Source organism: Venturia canescens, chromosome 1, assembly GCF_019457755.1.
Source record: "Venturia canescens isolate UGA chromosome 1, ASM1945775v1, whole genome shotgun sequence".
NCBI lineage: Eukaryota > Metazoa > Arthropoda > Insecta > Hymenoptera > Ichneumonidae > Venturia > Venturia canescens.
The window spans coordinates 34991650-35014706 of NC_057421.1; the positions used below are offsets into that span (position 1 = coordinate 34991650).

Sequence of the window (23057 nt, forward strand, 5' to 3'; positions counted from 1 at the left end):
AATTATTTGACAATGCTAATTGAAAATTTCATAACAAATTATGTTCATATATTTGGTTATCTTTACAAATGCAGTTCTACTATCAAAATTTTTATACCCATTCGTCCTTTTGATTATTACCATTGGTCGAATAACCTTACTGGTGTGAACTCAACAATTGAACGTGATTCACTTTGGCCATAAGATGATCTCCCATGACAAATAACTTTATTTCTCATTCGACAGAACAAACTTGAGAGATAAAATTACCTTTTGGATAATACTGAGCTCCTCTACCCTCTCCATAACCATGCGATGGTCCCCGTGTACCATGACCTCCGCGACTTTGATTGGGCGGTATACTTCTAGGTCCAGGACCGCCTCCGCCACCGTGTGGATGTCGCTGAAGAAAAGGAAAAATATTAACAAACAATTCGGAACACGAAGCTGCTTTTCAACAATTGACCGAGTGCACTATTAATACATTTTTTAAAATTATTCATTGAACTGATAATTATTAGTAATTGATACAGCGAGCAAGGACAGTAGCAACAATTTTAATATCAATCCATTGTGGTTAGAGGATCAATTACCATTCTTCTGAGCGTGTTCATTGGCCTTCTGAGTGTGTCACTGATACGTCTCGCAGGTGGCTTTTTCGGATTGCTCGATGGTGTGTGAACAGCGCAACATTTAATAAACATTCCCATGAATATCATGAATGCAATACCCATCAAAAGAACAGCCCACCAGAACTCCTGCAACGTGAAAGGCTTTAATGTTAAGAATTCTAATCCTCCGAGGTGCATATGCCTCCTTGCCGAATCCTGCAATTCTATCATACTGTGTCATATCTCGAACGATATGAAAAGAACTTGCTCACCGTCATCCACTGTGCTACAGTCAGAAGTGTTTCTTTGTTGAAAAGCATATTTTTCAATCTTGCGAGTGGACCTTCTGCATCGACGGCACGACATTTTAGAAAAACGTCGCAGTAGCCCTTTAATATGAAAAAAACAGCATATTGAAATGGTGGTAAAAGGTACTATATTCAAAGTGAAGGTTTTACGAGTAATTAGAATCTAAAAAACATTTGGTCACTGTAACTTTTCTCTGTCTGTGATAGAACAAATTTATTCAAAATTATTAAGTTTTATCACATAACTTCAACGATGAATAGCGATTCATGCGTAGAATGTAACTGTATGATAGTTAAAAAATTATTTCGTTTCTCTTTTTCGAAAAGAGGAAGACTGGAAAAGTTCCAGTAAGATTTGTTCGACTAGAGTCGAGATGAACGTTGCACAAATTAAGGCTTTAGTAATTCAATTACTCTCTAAAGAGAGAGGTTTCTGTCTTCGATGTTCATCTTTCTTCAATTGGAGCAAATAATATACCTGTACGATGCAAAAGTAGATAAAAAATAATGCATTGTACCTGGAAGTTATCACACGGCGAGCCCGGCCGAAGACTTATGCCACCATCAGGCAACCCAACACTTTGAGCGAATTCACTTGTACTTCGGCAAGTGCTGGCATCTGTGCCATTCTGACATGCCAATTCGCAAAGTTTTCGCTTGTCGATATTCGGTATGATATTACTTGTGAGAAAGCACTCGGTCAAATTCCATTCGAGGCATATAGAGCCTGTACATTCTCCGTTGATGCACAACTGCAAAAAAGAAATTTTGGTTTCAAATATCTCATAATAATTACACAATAATTATTATCTATTAATTAAATAAATTGTGTTTGATATTCATATGAAGAAAAGCAAAATCGTTTTTATAATTTTGGAGCCACTTCGTTTGTCAGAAACTTGTCTATCATGCGAAAATCTGGCTCAATGTAAAAAACGAAGATTCACATGAGTGGAAGTGATTTGGGCTAGATTACGAATGGTCAGGTACAGCAGAGGGTTTTTACTTTTATCAAAAAGAAACTGAATTTTTGATTATCACAGAAACTTGAAAATTGCAGGAACTGTGAAAAATATTAAAATTCCGTATATTTTTAAAAATGTCTATATATTTTGGATTTGGCATATTTATTTTGAAATGTCGGTTCTTACCTGAGTTCCCTCGTTACACCGAGTTTTATTGGCTTTTGGCAACGATACTGGACATTCAGCTGATCTTCCATTGCAGGTTGAATTGTAACTACAATCGGACTCGGCTTTACACTGCACTCTATCGTGGAGCGAAACGAATTGGCAGGTTTCACTCGAGCAGCAAGGACCTTGACTTGGACTGTGCATGAAAAACGTTTAAATTGATAAAACCGAACGGGAATATAGAAATGTGTTTGTAAAAATATGCAAATAAAGATTGTAAACAAACCTGCACTGAGTGCCCTTTCTTCTTTTGCAACCCTTGTGACTCTTGTCGTCGTCTGATACTTGTCGTGGATAACAGCATTTGTCAACGCATTCGACATCGTCGTAACCGCAATCGCACTCCTCACCAGCCTCGACAATCTTGTTGCCACAGAAAGCACCGGCGGATGCTGATTCACGGGAATGATGTTTTCCACAATTAGAAAGTTGACATAAATAAATAATTGTATCGGGATGGGAAAGACCTTAGAAAAGTCTTAGAAGTCATTTTCACATGGAAAATTTGCAATGACGTAAGGTCAGTAAAGAAAAATTAAAATTTCTTCAATGACAATGGAAATTGAAACGTAAGAAAATGTTACTCAAATATATTAGAAAGAACGTTATTTCGAGTTGGATTTTCATTGGGTTTATAAAATAATGAAAAGAATTGTGACAACGTGGCAACTAGTAGGTAGAATGAAAAATATTTGTTCACCAGTGAAGCAATTCCGTTTTTTGTTATCCTCAATAGCATCGAGAACGTTACTGATGTTTCCTACACTGCACTTTGAGAATTTGCTGTTGTTTGGACGATCTCCACTGGTCGCAGAGGCAAACATAATGTAATTGCCATGTAAACCACCGGGTCGACATTCAGGAGGAAAATCATGCTGTGAATTGGGTGAATATTGTCAATTTCATAAAACCCACGTATCGTTCCAATATTGATATTTGAAATTGGATAACTGCTCGCGTTGCTTACCGGTGAACCAAAATTGTGTCCGATCTCGTGGGCCAGAGTTAGCTGTGAAACTTTTGGGGGTACTCTGCTGTTATAATTAACGAATGTTATTATCCCAGTGTTGAGTGATCGTTTCGTCGATTGGTACATTCCTTCGACCGTTTCCGTATATGTTTTGTATTTTTCGCATATACCACCGGATGCACCAGAAGCTGACGCTACCCAAGCGAGGCCGAGTGTCCCGCCGGTAAAATCTCTGCAAATCGATCAAATCAACCTTTGCGTTATTTCTCGTCAGTGACTAATTCTAATCGCTCATTCGATGGAAAGAATATGCATGAGTGAAAGTTGAAAGCTTAAATAAACATCGAAAACTCTCGGCCTCAAAGTTGGGGATCCATATGCAAGAAGCAACGATTCTTTTATCTCAAAAAACTAACAATTTACTAGTTTCTCTAGTCAATAGAGAATAAAAATATCTCATTGCTGAGCTGATATTGCAGAAAAATATTCAGTCTAACGAAAAGCACTTATTTTGTTGGTAAATTTAAAGGGGAATTTTCTAAAATTATCGTTGAAACTCACCTATACGTAAAAACATATGCGAGACAAAAATCTTCGTGATTTCCCAACGAGTGTTGATTCAAGAAATTACTGACGTCGATATTTTCCATACAAAACACATTGGGTTTTGAGTCAGAGCGCGGTGAGCAAGCGGTGTCATTATCGATCTGTGAAAAAAATCGTGCACTTTAAATAAATAAGAAGAATAATACAATTGGGCTTCGCGCTAAGAATAAATCTTACCTTTATCCTCTGAACTTCAAATTTAATGTTTCTGTGTTCAATTCTCCCGTCGAATCTCGTGTCCCTGTATATATAATTCACCGCAGTGACGTGATGTGCTATTAGAGACAAAATTTCCTCTCTCGTCTTTTCGGGATCTCCACGAAGCTGAAAAAAAAAAACAAAAAAACGTAAGTGAGATCTCTCGCTGATTGGATTCTCTGTTTCTTTTTTGCATGAAGCGACTCGATGCAGCTGGGTTACTACAAAATATATACGAAATTCACAAAGTGGATATCGATCGCGAGGGATTGAATCAGTCCGAGAGAACGCTCGCCTCTATAACAGTGGCGAATGAAATGAGATTTAAAGGAAATAAGAAACAGTGAAGAGGACTCGGAAAATGGGAATTTCCATATAAAACCTAGCGGGTATGCTGACTATTCGCTACTGTTACGAAATTATAAAGAAGAAACAAAAATCAGAATATCGTATGAGCTGTTTCAGTAATTCGTAACGGTGACATGAATTTTCAATGTTAATATATATTTGTAGTGATAAGAAAATGGATGACTTGAAATGAATTTTTTCATAGAACTTATGTTGATGAATATTCATTCATAAAATCGAGTTTGAATAAAAGTTTGAGACTTACGTGTTCGGATATATGGCGCCATATGAAAGGATCAGTCTGTATGAATAGTGAGCACGTATTTTTGTTGTCTTCTTTGGGCCTTGTGGCTCTTCGACTCCTACGATGTTGATCAGGATTATTTGCCTCTTTGGAGTATTTGTGACCCGGTGTCTCGGTATCACCGTTCCATGGATCGACTTTTGGTCTTTCCGCTCTTAATATTTTTTCGATTGTCGGTGGTGGTGGATCAGGCTCTCCGGAATTTTGAACCTTGTTCATCCATTCTGCAATCTTGTCCGTTATCCCACAACCGCTCGAGTCACCTGAAATGTAATATTCATTCTTATAGAACTCACCATATTAACATTTTTGGTGGGATCACAATTTTCATAGAATTTGAAAGAAACGACGCAGTGGTTCTTGAACCGATAAAAGATTTGAGCATCGTCTTCGCCCGAAAGAAAGCTCAATTTAAGGTAGATCATCCCCATAGGATCTTATTTATGGGTGTCTAAATTGTATCGATTTTTCGGATTTTTACTTCCTAATTAAGATTGTACGGGGATCCATCACTGACTAGACTCAAAATTTCATTCGTCCCTGGCTAAAGTACTATGGTTTTTAATGTCAAAAATCGCTTTAGAGAGCGCAAAGGGAAAACACAAAGGGAAATGGATCAAGAAAAAAGTGTTAATAAAAAGACAGAAGGCTATGACAGGAATGGGCCAAGCCAAGAAACAAAATGCCGAAATAAGCAAATGTGAGCTTACGAGTGCTCATTTTACCAATTCCGTTCAATCTTTAACGTAATATATTTTTATTACTAGTACGACAATCGTCTCGAATTTTTTCCCAAACCTTCATTGTACACTTCATTGTTATTGTGTACTTTTTCATAAACTTCGTAAGGAGCGTTCATTCGTTAGATGGAAAGAGAAACGATTTTTTACGCATAGTCCCTACACCCCTGTGTATTTTTCTTCATATTTAAACACGAAAATACGTAAACACGTAAAATAACTAATAAGACGAATCCTTTAAAGTTTGGTACGCGTGATAGTCTATTACCCATTTAAACTCTGCGTTAATTTCAAGACTTTCTTAAGAAAATCTTTTCGTACATGAACTACCTTAATATTCAATAAAATACTACACGTTTCTAGATACAGCTTTCAATTATTGAGTGACAATATCAGTACAGATGTGCAGAACTTTCATCTAGTCCTTGACGAGAGCCAAAAACTTTGCCACAGAAGTGTATCGGAGCTTAGTAGCCCAGACTCGAGCCCAGACGTAACGAAAGAAATTTTACGAGTATAAGAGTATTGATTCCTTGCACTTTGTTCGATGCTCAAGTAAAAATGTGCTGATTACAAAAATGAGAATAATTACAGATTATCAGAGTGAATGCAAGAATAATTGAAACAATTAAGTGGATTCGTATCTGGCTAAAATGAGCCAAGCAGAGAAGACGAATTTTTTTAGGGAAAAGCATAATTGAAATTCAGCTAAATTGATACTAGACAAAAGTGTATATGAGAGAGGAAAAACGAAGTTAATACATAGACGATTATCCAAAGCTTCGAAGTGAGCATGAATATAATAAAACATTTCAATAGTACCCTTTGCCAGCATTGTGTTCAGCGACATTTGTATGTTGAATTATTCGATCGGCGGGATAAAATGAAATATTAAAATCCATCGAGATTGAGTTGTCACGATTTTCCATTACGGTCATTTATCTTTAGATCTTATGAAGCGCTCGCGTTGATACTTTTCCGATACTCGAAGGATGGAATATGAAATTTTTACTGGACTGAAATGCTCCGCGGATTATGAGGCAAGATTGCTTTATCTTTACCGTTGTTGCTAAGGCGAGGTATTATGAACTATTGGAACGAGATGTAGAATGAGAGCACGACGACACGAATAGGGGTTCTCAGGTCAAGAAAAAAATGTTTTCAGTACAATTTCCTCATTCTCGATATTCAATTCTATTCGAAGGAACTAACACAAATAATTAATGCCTTAAAATACTATTCAAAAATTCGCTAAATAGCTATAAGAGTCCTAGTGGAATGCTGTTTTTCAAAATAATAAATCATTCGACTCGATTAAATATTATTCCAATTAAATTCCACATAAGATAGTCTGAAAATTGGAAGAATACGAAAAACAGCTCGTGCAACAAGATTTTCGACCAACACGAAAGGTAACGTCTCAAATGTATTTCGAAACAATTGAATAGCAAGATTTAAACCGGATATTTTTAGTACTTTTTGAACGGGTATATGTCATGGATGCCCTGTTGATCATCAGAGTAATACTGTGAACATATATATTAACTTTCTTATACATTTTGCTCGGTCTTAATTCCGTGGATGAGACGCTTTCAAAAACAGATAATTGACACTCCAATTATCGGAAATTCATTCGTGCTTTTCCGAGCTCTAATACGACCGAAGTTTATTGACTTATGGAATGAAATTCTCAATTAAATAATTCAAAAATTGGGGACACTGTTATAGCCTCTTAAATAAAGAATTACGGATAATTATCGTACTGCAATGCTGGTAAAGTGAGAGCTCAATTTTCGCAATTTTCGCATTATTTGTACATCAAGTTTAAGGCACCAAAGATTTGTGCGAGACGAGGAGTATTTTTAACCCGGGAAAAATGAGTAACTGAAGATTTGCGAAACCGCGTCAAGATATAAGGCATGTAAATTTCCATGTTTCAATATTCCCATCCGGATTTCCGGGGGAATAATCTGCATTCTCTAACCGCTTTAATGCCCCGATTCTTATCCCGTTTATCACGTGGTCCCTTACAAATTATTCCCCAGGAATATTAGCAACTCATTTATGGAAGATTTTTTTCGCAAAACCAACAATAAAGCTGCAACAATTAGACGATCAAGCTCGTAGGGAATTCGGATAGGGAGACATAGTGAAAAATATTTTGAGGAAATGAAAAGTGGAGCGTTACAATCTGAGAATTGCGGATTTTTCATTAAAGGGTCCAGCCTAATTAGAATTTTCAAAAAATCCATGTTTTATCGCATTTTTCGAAAGTATACATATTTAAAGTATCATACTAAAATTTTTTAAAGATTTGAGCAGTCCAAGTGTATTTTTGAGCAACGTTTACCTGGCTGTCTGAGCGCGCTAATACGCACCGTTCAGTGCGGTACCGCGTACCTGCCTTTGTTTAAACGCGTTTTTCTCAAAATTACATTTTTCGACGGCTCGTTGATAAAATCTCCGAAACTATTCAACCGATCCTCACCAAAATTTTACCACATCTTCTTTATGACTACAGCTTATAGCGCATATCATACAAATTTTTAAATTTTTAGTGAAACTTTTTTTTTTGCAGAAAAAGATGAAAAAAACGTGCTTTTTTGTAGTTTTTGGAAAAATGGCCGTCATTTGTCATTTTTGGAAAAATAAAAAATCGTGTGATACGCACTATAGTCGTTTACCTATTGAATCTACTAACACTTTTCTTTTTTTTCTTCGATCATTCATTCCAGAGTTTTGATCAACAGCGCACACCCATCTTTTTTTTGGATCTGTCTTCTCCTCCATTTATCTGTACGAAAACTGAGTAAAATAAAGATAAAAAAAAATTTGTGTATTTTAAGAGTGTATTTTTTGGGCCTAACACTATAATTTATAATTTCCGGTAAAAAAAATTCATCAAAATAGTATTTTTTTTGCTCGTCTAATTAGGGTAAGCCCCTTAATTCTAATAAGAATGTGACATCATGGAAATATGCATTTATTGGTAATTATGAAAATCTATCACTTTTCGCATATTTTTCTTCATCAATAAGACCTGCTATGACGAAATCTAATGAAATTACATTTAATTTCGAATATTATTGAGCACTTTTTGGAGCAGCATCCGGTGCAGTATTCACCTTTGAAAAATAATTCAAAAGATCTTCATTGAATGTTTGATGTCAGAAGGTTCTACTAGCATGTGGCCATGTGTTTGGTGCATGTGTACTTCTGAAAGCGTATCATTGAGTATTTATCTGCAGGAAGGTATAAAGATACATTCCTTGAGTGCTTGAAAAGACTGGAATATTGTAACATGCATTGTTCATGTTGAGAAGGGTTGTGAGAGCTTCGAAGGGTTGAAAGAACACTTGCCTCCAGCAAGAGGAGAATTGTTTGACACATGTATCCGTCGCTTTGTGTTCGTATTTCTACGTGCCGGTGCGTTTTTGTCTATACGAATGCACGCGCGCGCGCGCGTGTGTGTGTGTGTGTGGGCACCCGCGCGCAAGTATTTCACTAAAGCCTTGGAGGATTTTGTGGATTAAGCTTGTAACGCGAAGAGGAAAAGTGGAACGACTTGTTTTCCTTTTCCCTGGAATTCTATTAAATTTATACCTTGAGGTAAGTCGACTCCTAAATGACGGAGATTCATAAACGTATACGATGCAAGAAGCCTGGGTATGGAGATGGAAGGAATCCCGATACGAACGTATATTGATGTATACAAAAAAGTGCATGTGCTTCCACGTCGTAGACGAAACATCCGGCGAGCACACGTTTCACAAAATACCATTGAATTGTTAGTGAAATATTTTTTTATAATTCCAACTTCCCGGGCATTATTTTGTTCTTACGAACTATTCCGATGTTTCAATCAGTGTTGTTGCGAGTTTTTAACGAGTCATTTGATTCTTCGAGTCACACAATGGCGCTGGAATCGTGATTTGAAACTTGTTCGAAAATTGGTAGTTGCGGAGTCGTCGTTTATCAATTTGAAAACGAGAAATTTGTTCGTATGCCATCCTTACTCGTGCTAAACTCTTTTTCACTGGAAGCGTGAAGAGGAGGCTGTTAAGCAACGCGGAGGAACTTTGTTCTCGTCGATCGGACTAGAAGTCTAGGGAGCAAAGGGGAGAGAAAATGATCCCGAGAGGATCATTTACGGCTGTGACGCTCGAGATGAGAGCACACGCTTTCCGTCTGTCGTTTATACGAGCGACAAAACCACCGTGGTCACGGAGTTTTTTCAGTGCGTGAACCGCCGGTGAACCGATTTTAAAACCGCTGGCTCATTTACGTCTCAATACTGAAATAATATTTTCTTGCTTCTCAACCTAAAGTTTTATGCAATTTGGTAAAAATACTGAGGATTCGATTACTTTCGTTTTCTAAAAATCTGTGTTTTTTCAGTTTACATCCCCTCGCTCAGTTTTTCCTCGATGTTTAATCTGGAAGTGCGGTTTACGGGTTTATTATTGTCTTTACGATGCTTGCTTGGCTCCCGGTAATTGCTGACGAAATTCAGTACGAGTCAAACTCAAGAACGCGTAAAAAACGGAACGTTGACGCTCGTATTACGCGACTCGCTGGTATACAGGGTGAGACGATAATAATCGTTTGCAGGATTTTACAAATTCATGTCATTTTACTCGGTTCTATAAAAAATTATTCGAAAGTGTGTCGCCTCAACTGACGTTCTTTTGTGAGACAAATGTGACAGTACGAAGTCGACACAATTATTGACGCAAATTACAAAATCTTTGAACAATCTTTTTTCCAAACTGCTCCGTTTTACTGGATTTGAAGACTGAAAGGAAAGGCTTAATAAATTTTCAATATTTGCTGTCCATTAGAGTCAGCAGATCCAGTGATGGCTATTTTCACAATGACGGACGGGAAGTTGAAGAGAAAGAAAAAATAAAAAAGTGGACGCTCGTCGTGAAAACATGAAGTTCGAGTGAAAAAGAGCCGGACAAGGCAACGGAGTTTTACTGCAGCCGAGAATTTTCCGCGGCGAAATTCTTTCTTCTGAAGATCCAGTGGCGTCCTTTTGGATCGTTCTGTGTGTACTCGAGAAATTGAGAGTAAAAAAGAGCGAAAGAAGGGGTTGAAAACCTTCGAAGATGTAAACACACTGCCTTTTAGTTCTGCTGCCCGTTGAAAATTGGCTTGAATACACGAATGTTCACTTTTCTTCTGAGCCGTGCAAATTTTTATATTTTAAGGCTGGAGGTTCAACGAACCCGAAGTAGACAGTCTTCCCTATTACGTTTCTCTCCCTCCATATTTCCCTCTCGTTTCGAGGACTTCTTTTTACCAACGCGAGATATTAAACCACACGCTACGGAATGAATTCAAATCCCTCGTTCCTCTGTCCACTCTTGGGTCATTCAATTTCCATTTTTCAGTGGCTAAAAATTCGGAAATAACTTGGGTGAGGATCAAATGTTGGAATGACTAAAATTTCGAACAGCTAAAATCTCGAGTTTATAAACTTCGAATGATAATATGGAGACTGGTAGATTCGACTAGAGCTTTGAATGCCGAAAATAAATAAAGCAGAAACTTTACATCGAAAATAGAATGTAACAATCGCCCATAGGACGATGACCAAAATATCGATTTTTCGAAAATTCGACTATCACTCTTTCGATTCATAAATTACTACAGTCAGTGATACTGTGAAAATTTACAATTCTGAAAATATAATAACGAAAGATCAAATATTACTGAGGTTGAAATACTGCAACACCAAAAAGTCGAATAGTCAAAATAGCGAAATGTTAGAAAGTCGATCGATCAAAATAAAGAAATGCAGTGGAGCTCCAAATACACGCGTCTCACTCACTCACTTACTCAGACCGGTGATCTCCAATTTTAAACATCGCCATTTTAACTTTCGCCTTTTTGAGCCATCGCTATTCTGCATATCTAAGTTTTATAGGCTCGAAAAATTCACTTACGATTTTTTGCTACTCTATATTCTGGTCTGTCTGTAAAACAATTACTCTTCATTTTGAATTCGAAAATATGAATTTTCGATATTCAGATGGTCTGTTTGAATTGCATTCGAAATGAAAACTTTCGAAATATATATTTTCGAGTAAATACGAATTCAAAGAAGAAATTTTTGATTAAACACGCAATCTGCTGAATAGTCGATCGGGAATAAGAATTTCGAATTATTTATTTTTCTCCAAACTGATATCACAACTTTAAAAATTTCGAAATATCGACCGTTTTACAATTCTGTTATTCGACGTATTGAGCCCCACCCAATAACTTTATTAAGAATTCCGAAAATCCCGACACGCTTAACTGATCAATCACGAACAATTATGCCTCTCTAATGAAATTTCTATTTCAACGAGTTGAATAAATTGAATACTTTAATAACCGAAAAATGGAAGATCTCAAAATACCACAAAGTTCGAAAACATTTCCTTAAAAAATATTTATTTCTCTGTCCTTCGATTGATGATGAAGCTCGCAATCTTTGCAGTGCCACGAACGTTTTACTTTTTCTAATTTAGATTTTTGTTTGCGTAGTTTGTGCTCTTTATAAAATGTTAACCTCTGAAAGAGAAAATCCGTAAGAGATTCGATTGAAAGGATCTGTGGAAGCTTACCTTCTCTCACACTGGCGTAAGGATCACCAACGTCATTTTCATGGTATATAACCGAGTGGTGAGACTCATTCTGAGAGTGAACTGCGGGATAATAGTGCGATCTTTCTACAAAATACGCTCCATCACGAGGTGATACGATTTTCCCATGAAAAACACCGTCACTGACGCTACCGGACACGTGACTGTTTGGTTCACCTGAAAATTGTAGAAAACATTTTTTCTCTCATTCTCAACACTTTTTATGAAAATTGAAAGTCAAGCTCTTTGGTATTGAAGTCGTAAATGGGCTCGGAATTGCATTTTTCAAAATTGACAACCAAAATATCTGTTACAAAGTAGCTTCTACGACGCTGCAATGCAATGACATTAAAAAGTCACAGCTTCGGTCGAAAAATGACCCACTTCGTTGCTCATTCACATTTTCTTTTCTTATTTCTTTTCCAACTTGCGAAGTAGGCAACCCGAAAGAGCAATATTTGAAAAAATTCGAACGTAGATCTTCATTAAAACTCAATTTTTGTTATGGATCGTTGTTTATAATAAATAAAAAAAAATCATTTGGATATTTTGTAGGGAGAATTTCAAGCTCACCTATCAAATGACCCTCGTAGATATGGGAGGTGTCGAGATCCTCGATCTCACCAGAGGGTCCCTCGATCACAAGGTTATCACTGAATACAGCGAGATCCCTCTTCAGACGCAAGTGAAAGTCACGTCCGTGCGATCGAAACTTGAGGCTCAACGAATTCTCACGTGTGACCGATCGTTTGGCTCTGAGATGATTCCGATGAACTTCGTCGGTGGAATAAGACAGTGGTTCGTAGTGGCGAACGTACTCGTTGAGTCGTTGAGCTGTAACACAAAAAAATCAACAAAAAAGGATTAATCGATGAGTCTCTTTGCATGAAAAATCAATACGAAGCGAGGGCGACACTGCGATTACTCGTTAATGTAGTTGGGCTTGCGGGCTTTGCCAGCGGCACAATTATTTTTCTATGTCAAACAAAATTTTCCAACTTTTTATTCGATAAACACTCAAAAAGCGGAGTATCGATTTTTTAAACTTCCCATCGCTTCATTAAACGCTGAATTTTTTTGTTTTCGATTTATCTCCAAATTGGTATTTCGTTTTTTCATTTTATTGACACTTTCCAATTCCCCAAAATATTAAAACGTTTTTCGGGATATTTTCTCATGGATAAGAAAATATGAAAATTTTGTAAACCCAGAAACACAGTCTGGCTCACGCTGACTGGCTTCGCAAACGTTTTCAATTGAAAAACGCGATCAACCTTTTTTCTCCCCATAGATTTATGTATAAAGAAGAAGAAGAAGAAGACGAAGAAGAAGAAGAAGAAGTTACGACGCTGAAGTTCGCAACGTTGGAGTACAACGGAATGAACGAAAAAAACATTTGTAATTCACCAATTTTTTATTTCACCAAGTAAAGATACAGGTTGAAAAACTACGAATTTCTAATTCGGCAGAGAACGAAATTAGAGAATTACTGAAATTATTGGAGGGTGTTTTAGATCATTTCGTTGGACTCCAACGTTGCAAACTTCAACGTCATAAGAAGGTAGCGTGTCACTAGATCCTTCATTACGATAGGAAATCGATTTAATGATAATTCTGACACGAAATAACAGTTATAAATGTTTAGGACATAAACGAGGTTATAATAAATGATGCATGTTCTTGAGGGACCCGTTGCCTTCAATTCAGTTACTAAAGAAAAAGTGGAATAATAAGAACGCATCTATACAGATTAATAGACGCTTCGTGCAGCAACATTTTAAGGGTTTCATGACCTCATTTTCCTGCTAGCAGAAAGCATTTTTATGCTCATTCAGATTGTCAAATCGTTGTCAAATATAAAACAATGTTTTTTTTCTTGTTTATGATATTTCAAGTCGAATTGATTCCGGGTTTGAGAACTAAATGGGTCTAAGAAACGGGGCAAAAGAGAGTTCGTTGTGGGTGACAGGTCGACGAACGCAAGATCGATATTGCGACGGGGGCGATAATACAGACGAACTGAAAAGTCCCCGCGACGTTCATCGCGGGTCGTCGACTGTACACTCCTTATAACTCGTGACCTCCCTGACGCAAGTTATAAATCAGCTGTACAAGAGTTACCTCTGTCCTATTAATTAGTAAAAGTATGAAACATTCATAACTAGAACAAGAAACAAGCACAGAGTGTTTCATGTTTAACCTCAAGGCCTTCAATCCCAGTAGGGAATTGTTATGTTTTTATTATTAGATTTGCATTTGATGAGTTATTAATGGTTCAATTATAGTTTTTTTCAAAAACATCCAAAGCAGGACTTTTCTGTCTCCGGTGCTTTCCCTGGAGACGGATCAGGAGAAATTTATTGTTTGCCCCACCTGGTCGACCTGGAATTAAGTTATCGCAAATATTTATTTTCGATTTGCTTCCCGGATTATTTATCTACTCGAGATGGGAAAAAGCTGCTGGAGACTTATTCGTGGATGAGTTAACACGCTGTAAATAGTCTCATGAGCTTTCTTGTCTGTTCGAACGGTTGGGGCGTTACGCGAGAAAAGATGCGCGAGTATATGATGAAACTGTGATTACAATCAATGATGATTAATCAGACAGGAAACTCAATTAAGGCTATTCGACTCTCTGGACTCAAATTCGAATTGACATCGAAGTTTGAGACCACGACGATACAGATCATGAGAAATCCTGGATCGCGATAATAGATGATGTCGAAGTTTGCAACGTTGGAGTCCAACGAAATGAAGTAAAAAAACTCCAACAATATCAGCAATTCTCCAATTTAGTTCCCTACCGAATTTGCAATTCGTAGTTTATCAACGACACTGAAGTTTACAACGTTGCAGTCCAACGAAGTGAACGAAAAAAAAACATTTATAGTTCACCAATTATTTATTTCACGAAATATCGGTGCAGGTTGAAAAACTACGAACTGCGAATTCCAGGGAAATTCCTGCGAATTGGAGAATTACTGGAATTATTGGAAGCTCTTTTTAGATCATTTCGTTGGACTCCAACGTTGCAAACTTCAGCATCGCGATAATATCACGAAGATGAAATTTTATCGATTATAATACTGCAACAAAGTGCCAGGCTTCGGTGCACGTTTTTAACACTGGTCTACTGTATCTCGATGTAACTTGCACGTAGAATTATTTACATATACAGGTATCGTTGAGCTCTTACGATACATGGATTTGTAATTCCTTCCGATCGTAGCACATACATTGATTAATTGGAAAATGGATGAACTACAATTCGCGATACTCTCGTTTCTGTACGCAGTCTCAATAATGCATTTGAAACAAACCACATATCAGCTACGAATTCAAAAGCGTACGCATATAGAGCATGTATCAAATAACGCTGGTTATTGATGCTTCATGACTTATTACATTTGATAGATGGTTGTATTAAATTTGCAATTAGAGAGCTGCAGCCCTGTCAAAGTAATGATGCAGCGATGACAATGATGATAACACACGTAGCTTTGAGCTCCATTGAAAAGTTTCTGTTCACCCAATTACTGATAATTTGCAACGAAAATATAATTTATTAATAAATTGGGAACAATGTTGAAAAAATTAGAACTTTCTTCTGGAGTCTGAAATGATATTTTGCGTGTCACGCTGAGAAATATTTTTCAATTATTGTACTCGGAGAGACTTTTATACGAATATTTCGGATGAATTTGCTAGAAAAATTTGCTATGTTCTGTAGCAGCGCTGTTCTATATCGCCATTCTATTACATTTCACCAAAGTGCACAGTAATTTTGATGCCGAAAGCAGTTCTCTCAAATTTTACTATGTACAACAGGGAAAATTTAGGTCTGCGACGTTCTTACGTCGAACGATGTATCGATATTTGAATGTCACTCGTGTCTTTGGCGAAATGTTAAAAATTGGTGAATCGGACTGGACAAATTGCTTGAAATTTTACTATGTGCCACTGGTTAAGGAAGTTGAGGCATTAGAATGAAAATGATGTCACCGCTTTTAAACCGATTGCATCTTATAAAGTGAAGTGTAAAAAAAAATCAGTTAAATTTTCAGACAGTTTAGGAGCGTCGTTGCTGAGAAAAATCAATAACAATTTGGGCCAAATAACATGTAATCTTATGGAAGTCAAGACACATTCAGTGATATCTCCGTTAAAAATGATGCTAAAAATATGACATTTTTTGAGCAACATGAGCAAGGCTTGCCGAATAATGTCAATTTTTTTTCAGATTTATTAGGAGATTTGCTGAGATTATATTAATAATAATCTGTTTTCCGTGCAGTTTTTTGAGGCTAGGATCGTCACTGTTCGTGTTTTCGACTGAGCTTTCACCAGTTTTTCGTCTTTTTTTCCCCAACTTTTCTTTAAAGTGTATGCAACATTGCCAAACTGTAAACTGGCCTAACTTTTAAAAGGTACAGGTCATCACTTTTGGGTAAAAAAAATGACTGTACAGCCTCAACTTCCTTAATTTTCATGTTTATACTCGCAACGCCTCATATAATTGGTGGGCGCATGAATTTTGCTATGTTATTGAGCAGAATTCAGAGCGGTAAAAGGGAAAATACGAAATTGTGCAATTTTTCGTATAGCACAGAGAAACGACTGCTATATGTTATCTCCTAAATTTTCATCAAATCATTTCATTATTTACTATGTTTTTTATCAAAATTCGCTCGGTGTTCATTTTTGATATAGTACAGCGCGTTATTTACTATGAACTGTGGTAATGGTTGCCCAAACTTTTGCATTATTTGACACACTCTGTAGCGATTATTATTATAATATCCATGTGAATACTCGAGTTACACATAAACGAAATCTTCCAATAACGCCAAAAGTCATTGAATTCGCAATTTTCTTTTTCCCTCAGGATGAATCTATTTCTGATCATTTTAACGATATTTTTTAACAAAAAACAAGTTAGTGGCGCGCGATCGCTGAGCAGAAGGTCGTTCCTGGTGTTCCTGATGGTAACAAGTAAAACTCAGTGATAATACAATGTATCGGTTCACTTTTTCTTAGTTTCTCTTGGCTCTTGCGCGGATGCAATTCGGTGGAGTGTATTAGGAAAGAGTGCGGCTGCGAACAACGCTCTGGGGAGTCTCACAGGAACGGGAAGTTAGTAAAGTGGAGTGAACAGTGGGGTCAGGGTGACTGAATTTGATGAAAAACAAAATAGTTTGTAAATAACCGAATGAAACTTGCACGAAATCCATGAACCACTAATTGGGGCTGAAAAGTGCGAATTTTAGGAAATATATCATCGATTTTAGTGAAACCCTTTGGGGCATCGTATCGATGTAGGATTCGCAATAAGTTAGCGGAAGCCACGCATGGAACGCTCACTAGTGGATTATGGTCGACAGAAAATCTTTTTCTCATTCGTGCGAGTTTCTTTTTTTAGAGATTTTTTGTAAGTTATTCGGATATTCAATGTTGGAAGATGATTGAAAAATTGAAGAAGGTGAATAATTTTTCTATCGTCAGATTACGTGACAGGAGATCTCGAGTATTTGAAACGTCGCTAAGAGGCCGAGTGAGGGTGAGCTATCGGGAGCTCCGAAGACGAAGGACGAACCCCTCGTGAGCAGTACTTTATGAAAACCTAATCTCTCGTGCCTTAAATGCGTGTGTTTGTGTACGCCGAGTGAGTATATAGAGACGTGCGAGGGTGAGTAATCCTGAGTGGAGGGTAAGTAAATCTACTTGATATAATACCAATCTCGTCCAAATAAACTCGATGCAGTTGGGGTTCATCCGAGTTCGAGATAAAACTGCCTTTGTATTTATTTGATTTAGTTTGCGTGACCCCTGTTTTTCGGACCTTTTGGATAAAAAAAGGGGAGGTGAGGAAAGAACAAACTAATTTATTCTTACTCGCTTGTGTTCCACGACGCCGAATTTCGCAACGTTGGAGTCCAACGAAATTCATGAAAGTAACATCAGTAAATCACTAATTTTTTATTTCTCGAATCATTGGTGTAGACTGAAAAATTAAAATTGGAAAATAGGCAGGTAACAGAATTGGAGAGTTACTGGAATAATTGAAGAGTTTTTTAAAATCATTTCGTTAGACTCTAACGTTATGCAAACTTCAGCGTCATCTTGTCCCGGGGGCTTCGCAATCCTGCCATTTTTCTACCGAGTCTGAAAATCTAGAACGCCGTTACGTGATTGCCCAGTTTCAATTATATGTTAATCGACGGCATAAAGTCAAGCTCAAGATGACATAAAATTCGACAGAATTTCATCGCTAATGCTCTCTCTGTCTCTCGTGCGATATCATTTAATTACATCGTCATTTTACTACACAGAATTTATATACGTGAGCTTGCGCGTGGGTGTGTACGTAGCCATTACTAAGTTAACAGTCCCCGTTATCTAAGTAATCTTCATTTAAATCGCCGTTTAAGGAAAGCCGGACGAAACTGAGGGTAACGAGAGCAAGTTACGGAGGGAGGATTGAAAATCTTCCTTGCGCCTTTCACAGGAGCAGAGGAGCCAGGAGACTGAGGAACGAGTCACGTATCTTCTTACGCCACACTAGGCACATCTGGGCACAGATTTTCTAGGCTCAACTTGTGCGGTGTCAACCCTTGCCCGCGACTAAGCTTATGCGGCATAAAAGTTCGAAATTTTTTAAAATAATTCTTCCGAGTTAAACTATCAATAGGCACCGTCAGAATAATTTGGTGAGTGATTGGCACGAGATTCCTCGAGTCGAATTTAGTATCACAAGAAATGATCGGTAGCGATGGATCGAGTGAAAAAATCTTCCAGCAGACGCCACGGAAGATGCTTGTTTTCAAACAAAGTGAATAACGTCCCGGTTTTGGTGAGAGCCTCATATCCGGTCGCGAAACGTTTCTGCGCAGAACTCACCCCGTCTCAATGTCCTCGAAGTCCCATGCCGTTGGAATGTAACTATACTGGACCTGCTGGGTGAAAGGTTTGTAACCCTCGGGAGTGTAGAATGTCGTCTCTACTCGACAGAGCTCTTTTTCACGGGGGCAGCAAAAGCCGCCACAACCTTTTAAAAACCGCATAGATTGCTTCTACCCGTCAAGGGGATGGGAAAGGAACATCGTCGCAGGGGCTACCAAGTCGACTTCCGCGTAAAGGTATAGGCATACATTCTTAACAGGTTTACAAAACGTTTATACACACACACACCCACCATTTCGTGACGTCAACCTTAACAGAAAAGCCTAGCACACACGTCGGCTACAAAAGTTGCGGTGACTGAAAATACTCTTATAAGTATAAACGACAGCGTGGCAAAGGTTATTCTCACTTTCTGCCCACTTTTTCCAGCCGAATGGTGCAACCACCCAGATATAGGAAATGAGCAAAAAATAGCATGGCTCACCATTTCTTCAGGACGAAAAACAAGAAAAAACGAATTACAAAACGAGGAAAAAAGAGCCACGGGCTGGAAAAGTTCGACTGGAAATGTCACACGCTCGAAACATGTTGAAAGATTCTTCGCTGTATAGCGACGTACATTGTCGAGAGAGAAAGAAGAAAACACATCAGATTTTTCCTTGGCTTCGACTTTGACGGGGTCTGGTGAACGTTCAATGAATGAAACTATGCTATGCGATATGTAACATCGCTGCGTATGTTGAGCAATTCTGTCACATACAATCATACATCGGTCGATAGTTTTGTGTTGTTCGTGCTGGTCCTCGCACTCGTATACGTCGAAGAACGAGCGATGAAAAAAAAACTATGAAAGGAGATTACGGCACCGATGTATGAACTTGTAGCAGCTAATATATTTTTCTCTATTCATAGATATAACATACGGAATCATCGGGAGGAACTTTGCGGTCGGGAGGAGGCGTAACGTGTCATGGATCGGCAATCTCGTACCATGCTTTTATGAAACGCAGATATACGCATAAATGTAAGGCGATTATTTGCATGGCTCAAGAGCACGTACGTATCGACGCGCAGTAACAGCTGCAGGTTCGCCGGTTTTAACATCGATGTTTACATGACTTAAACGTAATATTTTGAAGATAAGGTCGATCGGTTTCTCCGCACGAGGACACAGAGAAATGCGGTGAATTTCAAGCTTCCCGAATTCGGACTTTGATTCATCTGCGTCGAGCGTCCATAATAGGGGACTCGATTATCAATAATTTAGTGTTTTCATAAAAATTAAGTTGGCTTGAAATTTGCTCTAATCGATTTCGGCGGTAAATCATCCGGGAAAATGTTGATTTGTTGGGAAACTGTGAAAATAATCACAAAAAGGACACTCGAAGTTGTCCACGGTTTAAAAAGCGAGGTCGTGCTTCACGAAATATTGTAAACTGATCCTCGAAGGAACTTGTAGATGCACGAACGAGTTAGGAAGTTCAAAAAAGTTCTTAAAGATTGTTTCGAGTAACGTTTACAGAAATTGAAACCCCTTGAGTGAACAACACTTGAATCTTATCGTATCAATTTATACGTACCTCCGGTGAATAACACGGGTCAACACAAAACTTGACATTGACATTTAAGTATGAAATTATGGTAGATTTGATGATATTTGAACGAAAATAAATTTCATGGCATAAAAAATTTGATTTTGTATCCAGGAGAGCGTTTGAACGATATTTTTGAAAATCAGTGATTTCAATTTTTATTTTATAATAAAACCATACAAATATGTTTAATAATGTTAAAATAAGTATGTTATTTTGATTCATTTGACTATCCAACTAGCCTACAAAAAAGTGGTTAATGATTTAAAAATGCACAATTTTACTTTTTCTGTTGTGTTCATAAGTACTTTCTTTCAATGAAGCCCAAGTGTAGTCTCCCATCATATTTTCATTGTATTGGCCCTGATAACGTTGTTCGGAGCTCATAATATCTTGGTGAAAACGTTCTGCTCCTTGTTCTTCTGAGCAGAGAACATAATTCTACGTTCTCTGCATATACAAAACACCTGATTGTTATTTATCACTCGAGTACCATCTGGAGACACAGTGTGAATGTAAAAACCCCACTTTTATCGCGAAGTATTATTGAATGTATTAAAATTAATTTAAATTCTTATGAAAAACATGAAAATGAGTATTATTAGTATAACTATGACAAAAGCAAACTTTATATGAAATAAAGGTATTGCTTCTTCGTTTTTGGGCATAATTGATCAGAAAATCATGAAATTAAATTAATGACAAAGAATAAAAATTTGTTTGCAGAGTCGTGTAATCCTCAAGGAATACGATTCATGGGAATTCTTCATTGCCTACTTTTCAAAACACGTCGGAAACTGAAAATACCTAGACGATGCTTCTCAATCATAGAAATATCGATGTTTTTCCATCCCTTCGATATAAAAAATAAATAACTCATCGAGACGGAGTCTAATCTAATGGACGTATATATGAGACTCTTCAGCTCGAGATTCGACTGTCAGCAGCAGTAATAGAACTCTATATTCGTGTTTTTTTTCTGCTCAAAATAACTCCACCACTAATTTCTCTACTCTTCTATACTGTTCTATTCTTAAATATCACTGTGTTTGATCAACAGTCTGTGGGCAAATATCTCCGATCTTCAGTCGTGCGGCAACTCTATTCTTCATTTATCTCATCCTGCATGAATAACCCGCTGGCTCAACGACTGTATTCTAATAAAACCCCATTCTTAAATGCAATGAAACCGAAATACTTACTCATCAATAAAATCATTTTAAAATTGAGTATTATCAAGCACGTTGACGTTCAATTGTATTCGCATAAATGGAAATGTGTCCAAATAGAAAAATGTCGTTGGAGAGACATTTTGGAGTGAAAATCTATCAATATTGGCATCCATCGAAATAAGGACGTAGAATATTGGACACATTAATCCGCAGAGAGTTCCTTGAAAACATATCTTCGAGGAGGTATATGCTGACAAGGAACAGAGCTTCGAATCTTTTTTATACCACACGAAGCGCTCTCAAAATGTTCTTCGGAAACTCTTCATTTGAATCGTTGAACAGTTCAAGTGGAGCAAAAAAATGTTGTGGCATTGCTGACTTGATTGGAATCTGACAAGGCTGTAGGGTTGAGAGCGAAGTTTTATAAACGCGTAGTAAATGAGCCACACATTTATTTAAGAAAAGAAAAATGTACATTAGAGTTCTGGCATGGTTCGAGATCAAAGTTATTGCGCACGGAGCAGTGTCATTGGAGAACAGAGTTGTGCGTCAGAGCAGACGATTAATTAGCTATATAGTTATTCAAGAATAGAGAGACAAAGGTTGAAGTTATGGTGTTGTCGTCGCGAACTTATGCTCATTAAGTGAAGCCTCGTAGCATCACATTGGCGTACATAAAGTTTATGGGGCACACCCTATATGTGGAAGGTGGCACCGACCTCGCGTAACATCGATAGAGATCGTTATTTATTAATCGTGGTAGTACGGTTTTCGAGCTCGCGTGCTGTTCACCCTTTTATGTGGATATAGCTACATAGAACACATAGATCGACATACACATGCGTATAGACGGGTTAAAAGACCGGCGAGGCGCAACATCGAGTGATTTAAAAGCGCAGATCCCGGATAACGTGGCTATGTACATGTATAATAAAAATCCGCTTGTCCACCACGCTCCCAGTTCTCTATTTACACGTGGGGGGAGAGAACCGTGTTTTATCAGCAAGCCTCTCTCTGATGCTGCAGGATCGAAAGACCATAAGAAACATCAATTTGCTGCAATATCGGGCCCGATTTTGTTCTTTTATAATCGTCAATTATGCAGTATAATTAGAGCAACAACTTTCATGAGATCGATACTCTCGAAACGCAAATGACCGGGTGAAGAGTACACTCGGGGGTCATTTACAAGAAATATTTACAGCTTGGGTTATTAAAAAGCCGCTACCGCGTCTCTTGATATCTCGATTCGGTTGTTTTTTGTCCGGCCAACAACGATCGCATTCGAGAACAACGTGACGCAAGAGGAAAAAAAGTGTTTGAATCGAAAAACATTTTAAAGGTCGTTGAAACAGAAAGTTTAGTGGATGAATTGACAGTGTTTAACCTTCTGATCCATTTGGCCAGTTTCTTATTTTCATTTTGTTCAATGGCTTGACGTCGAAGTTGTGCATTAGAGGCACTCTCGAATGCAAGAATATTTTCTCGATCGAGCCATGAT

At 37.7% G+C, this 23057-nt stretch overlaps 1 protein-coding gene across 2 annotated transcripts in view; it reads right to left on the reverse strand.

Annotated features, from left to right (window-relative positions):
* Positions 1–23057, reverse strand: part of kuz (zinc-dependent metalloprotease kuz) — a 93039-nt gene that overhangs the window by 7993 nt on the left and 61989 nt on the right. For both annotated transcript variants that reach the window (XM_043416361.1, XM_043416287.1), the window contains exons 2-14: positions 12466–12726; positions 11875–12069; positions 4479–4780; positions 3845–3991; positions 3623–3768; positions 3059–3293; positions 2792–2966; positions 2318–2483; positions 2050–2227; positions 1417–1650; positions 863–979; positions 573–737; positions 250–382 (exon numbers count right to left, since the gene is read on the reverse strand). In XM_043416361.1, the coding sequence (XP_043272296.1) occupies positions 250–382; positions 573–737; positions 863–979; positions 1417–1650; positions 2050–2227; positions 2318–2483; positions 2792–2966; positions 3059–3293; positions 3623–3768; positions 3845–3991; positions 4479–4780; positions 11875–12069; positions 12466–12726 (2454 nt within the window). The remainder of the gene's footprint in view (positions 1–249; positions 383–572; positions 738–862; positions 980–1416; positions 1651–2049; positions 2228–2317; positions 2484–2791; positions 2967–3058; positions 3294–3622; positions 3769–3844; positions 3992–4478; positions 4781–11874; positions 12070–12465; positions 12727–23057) is intronic.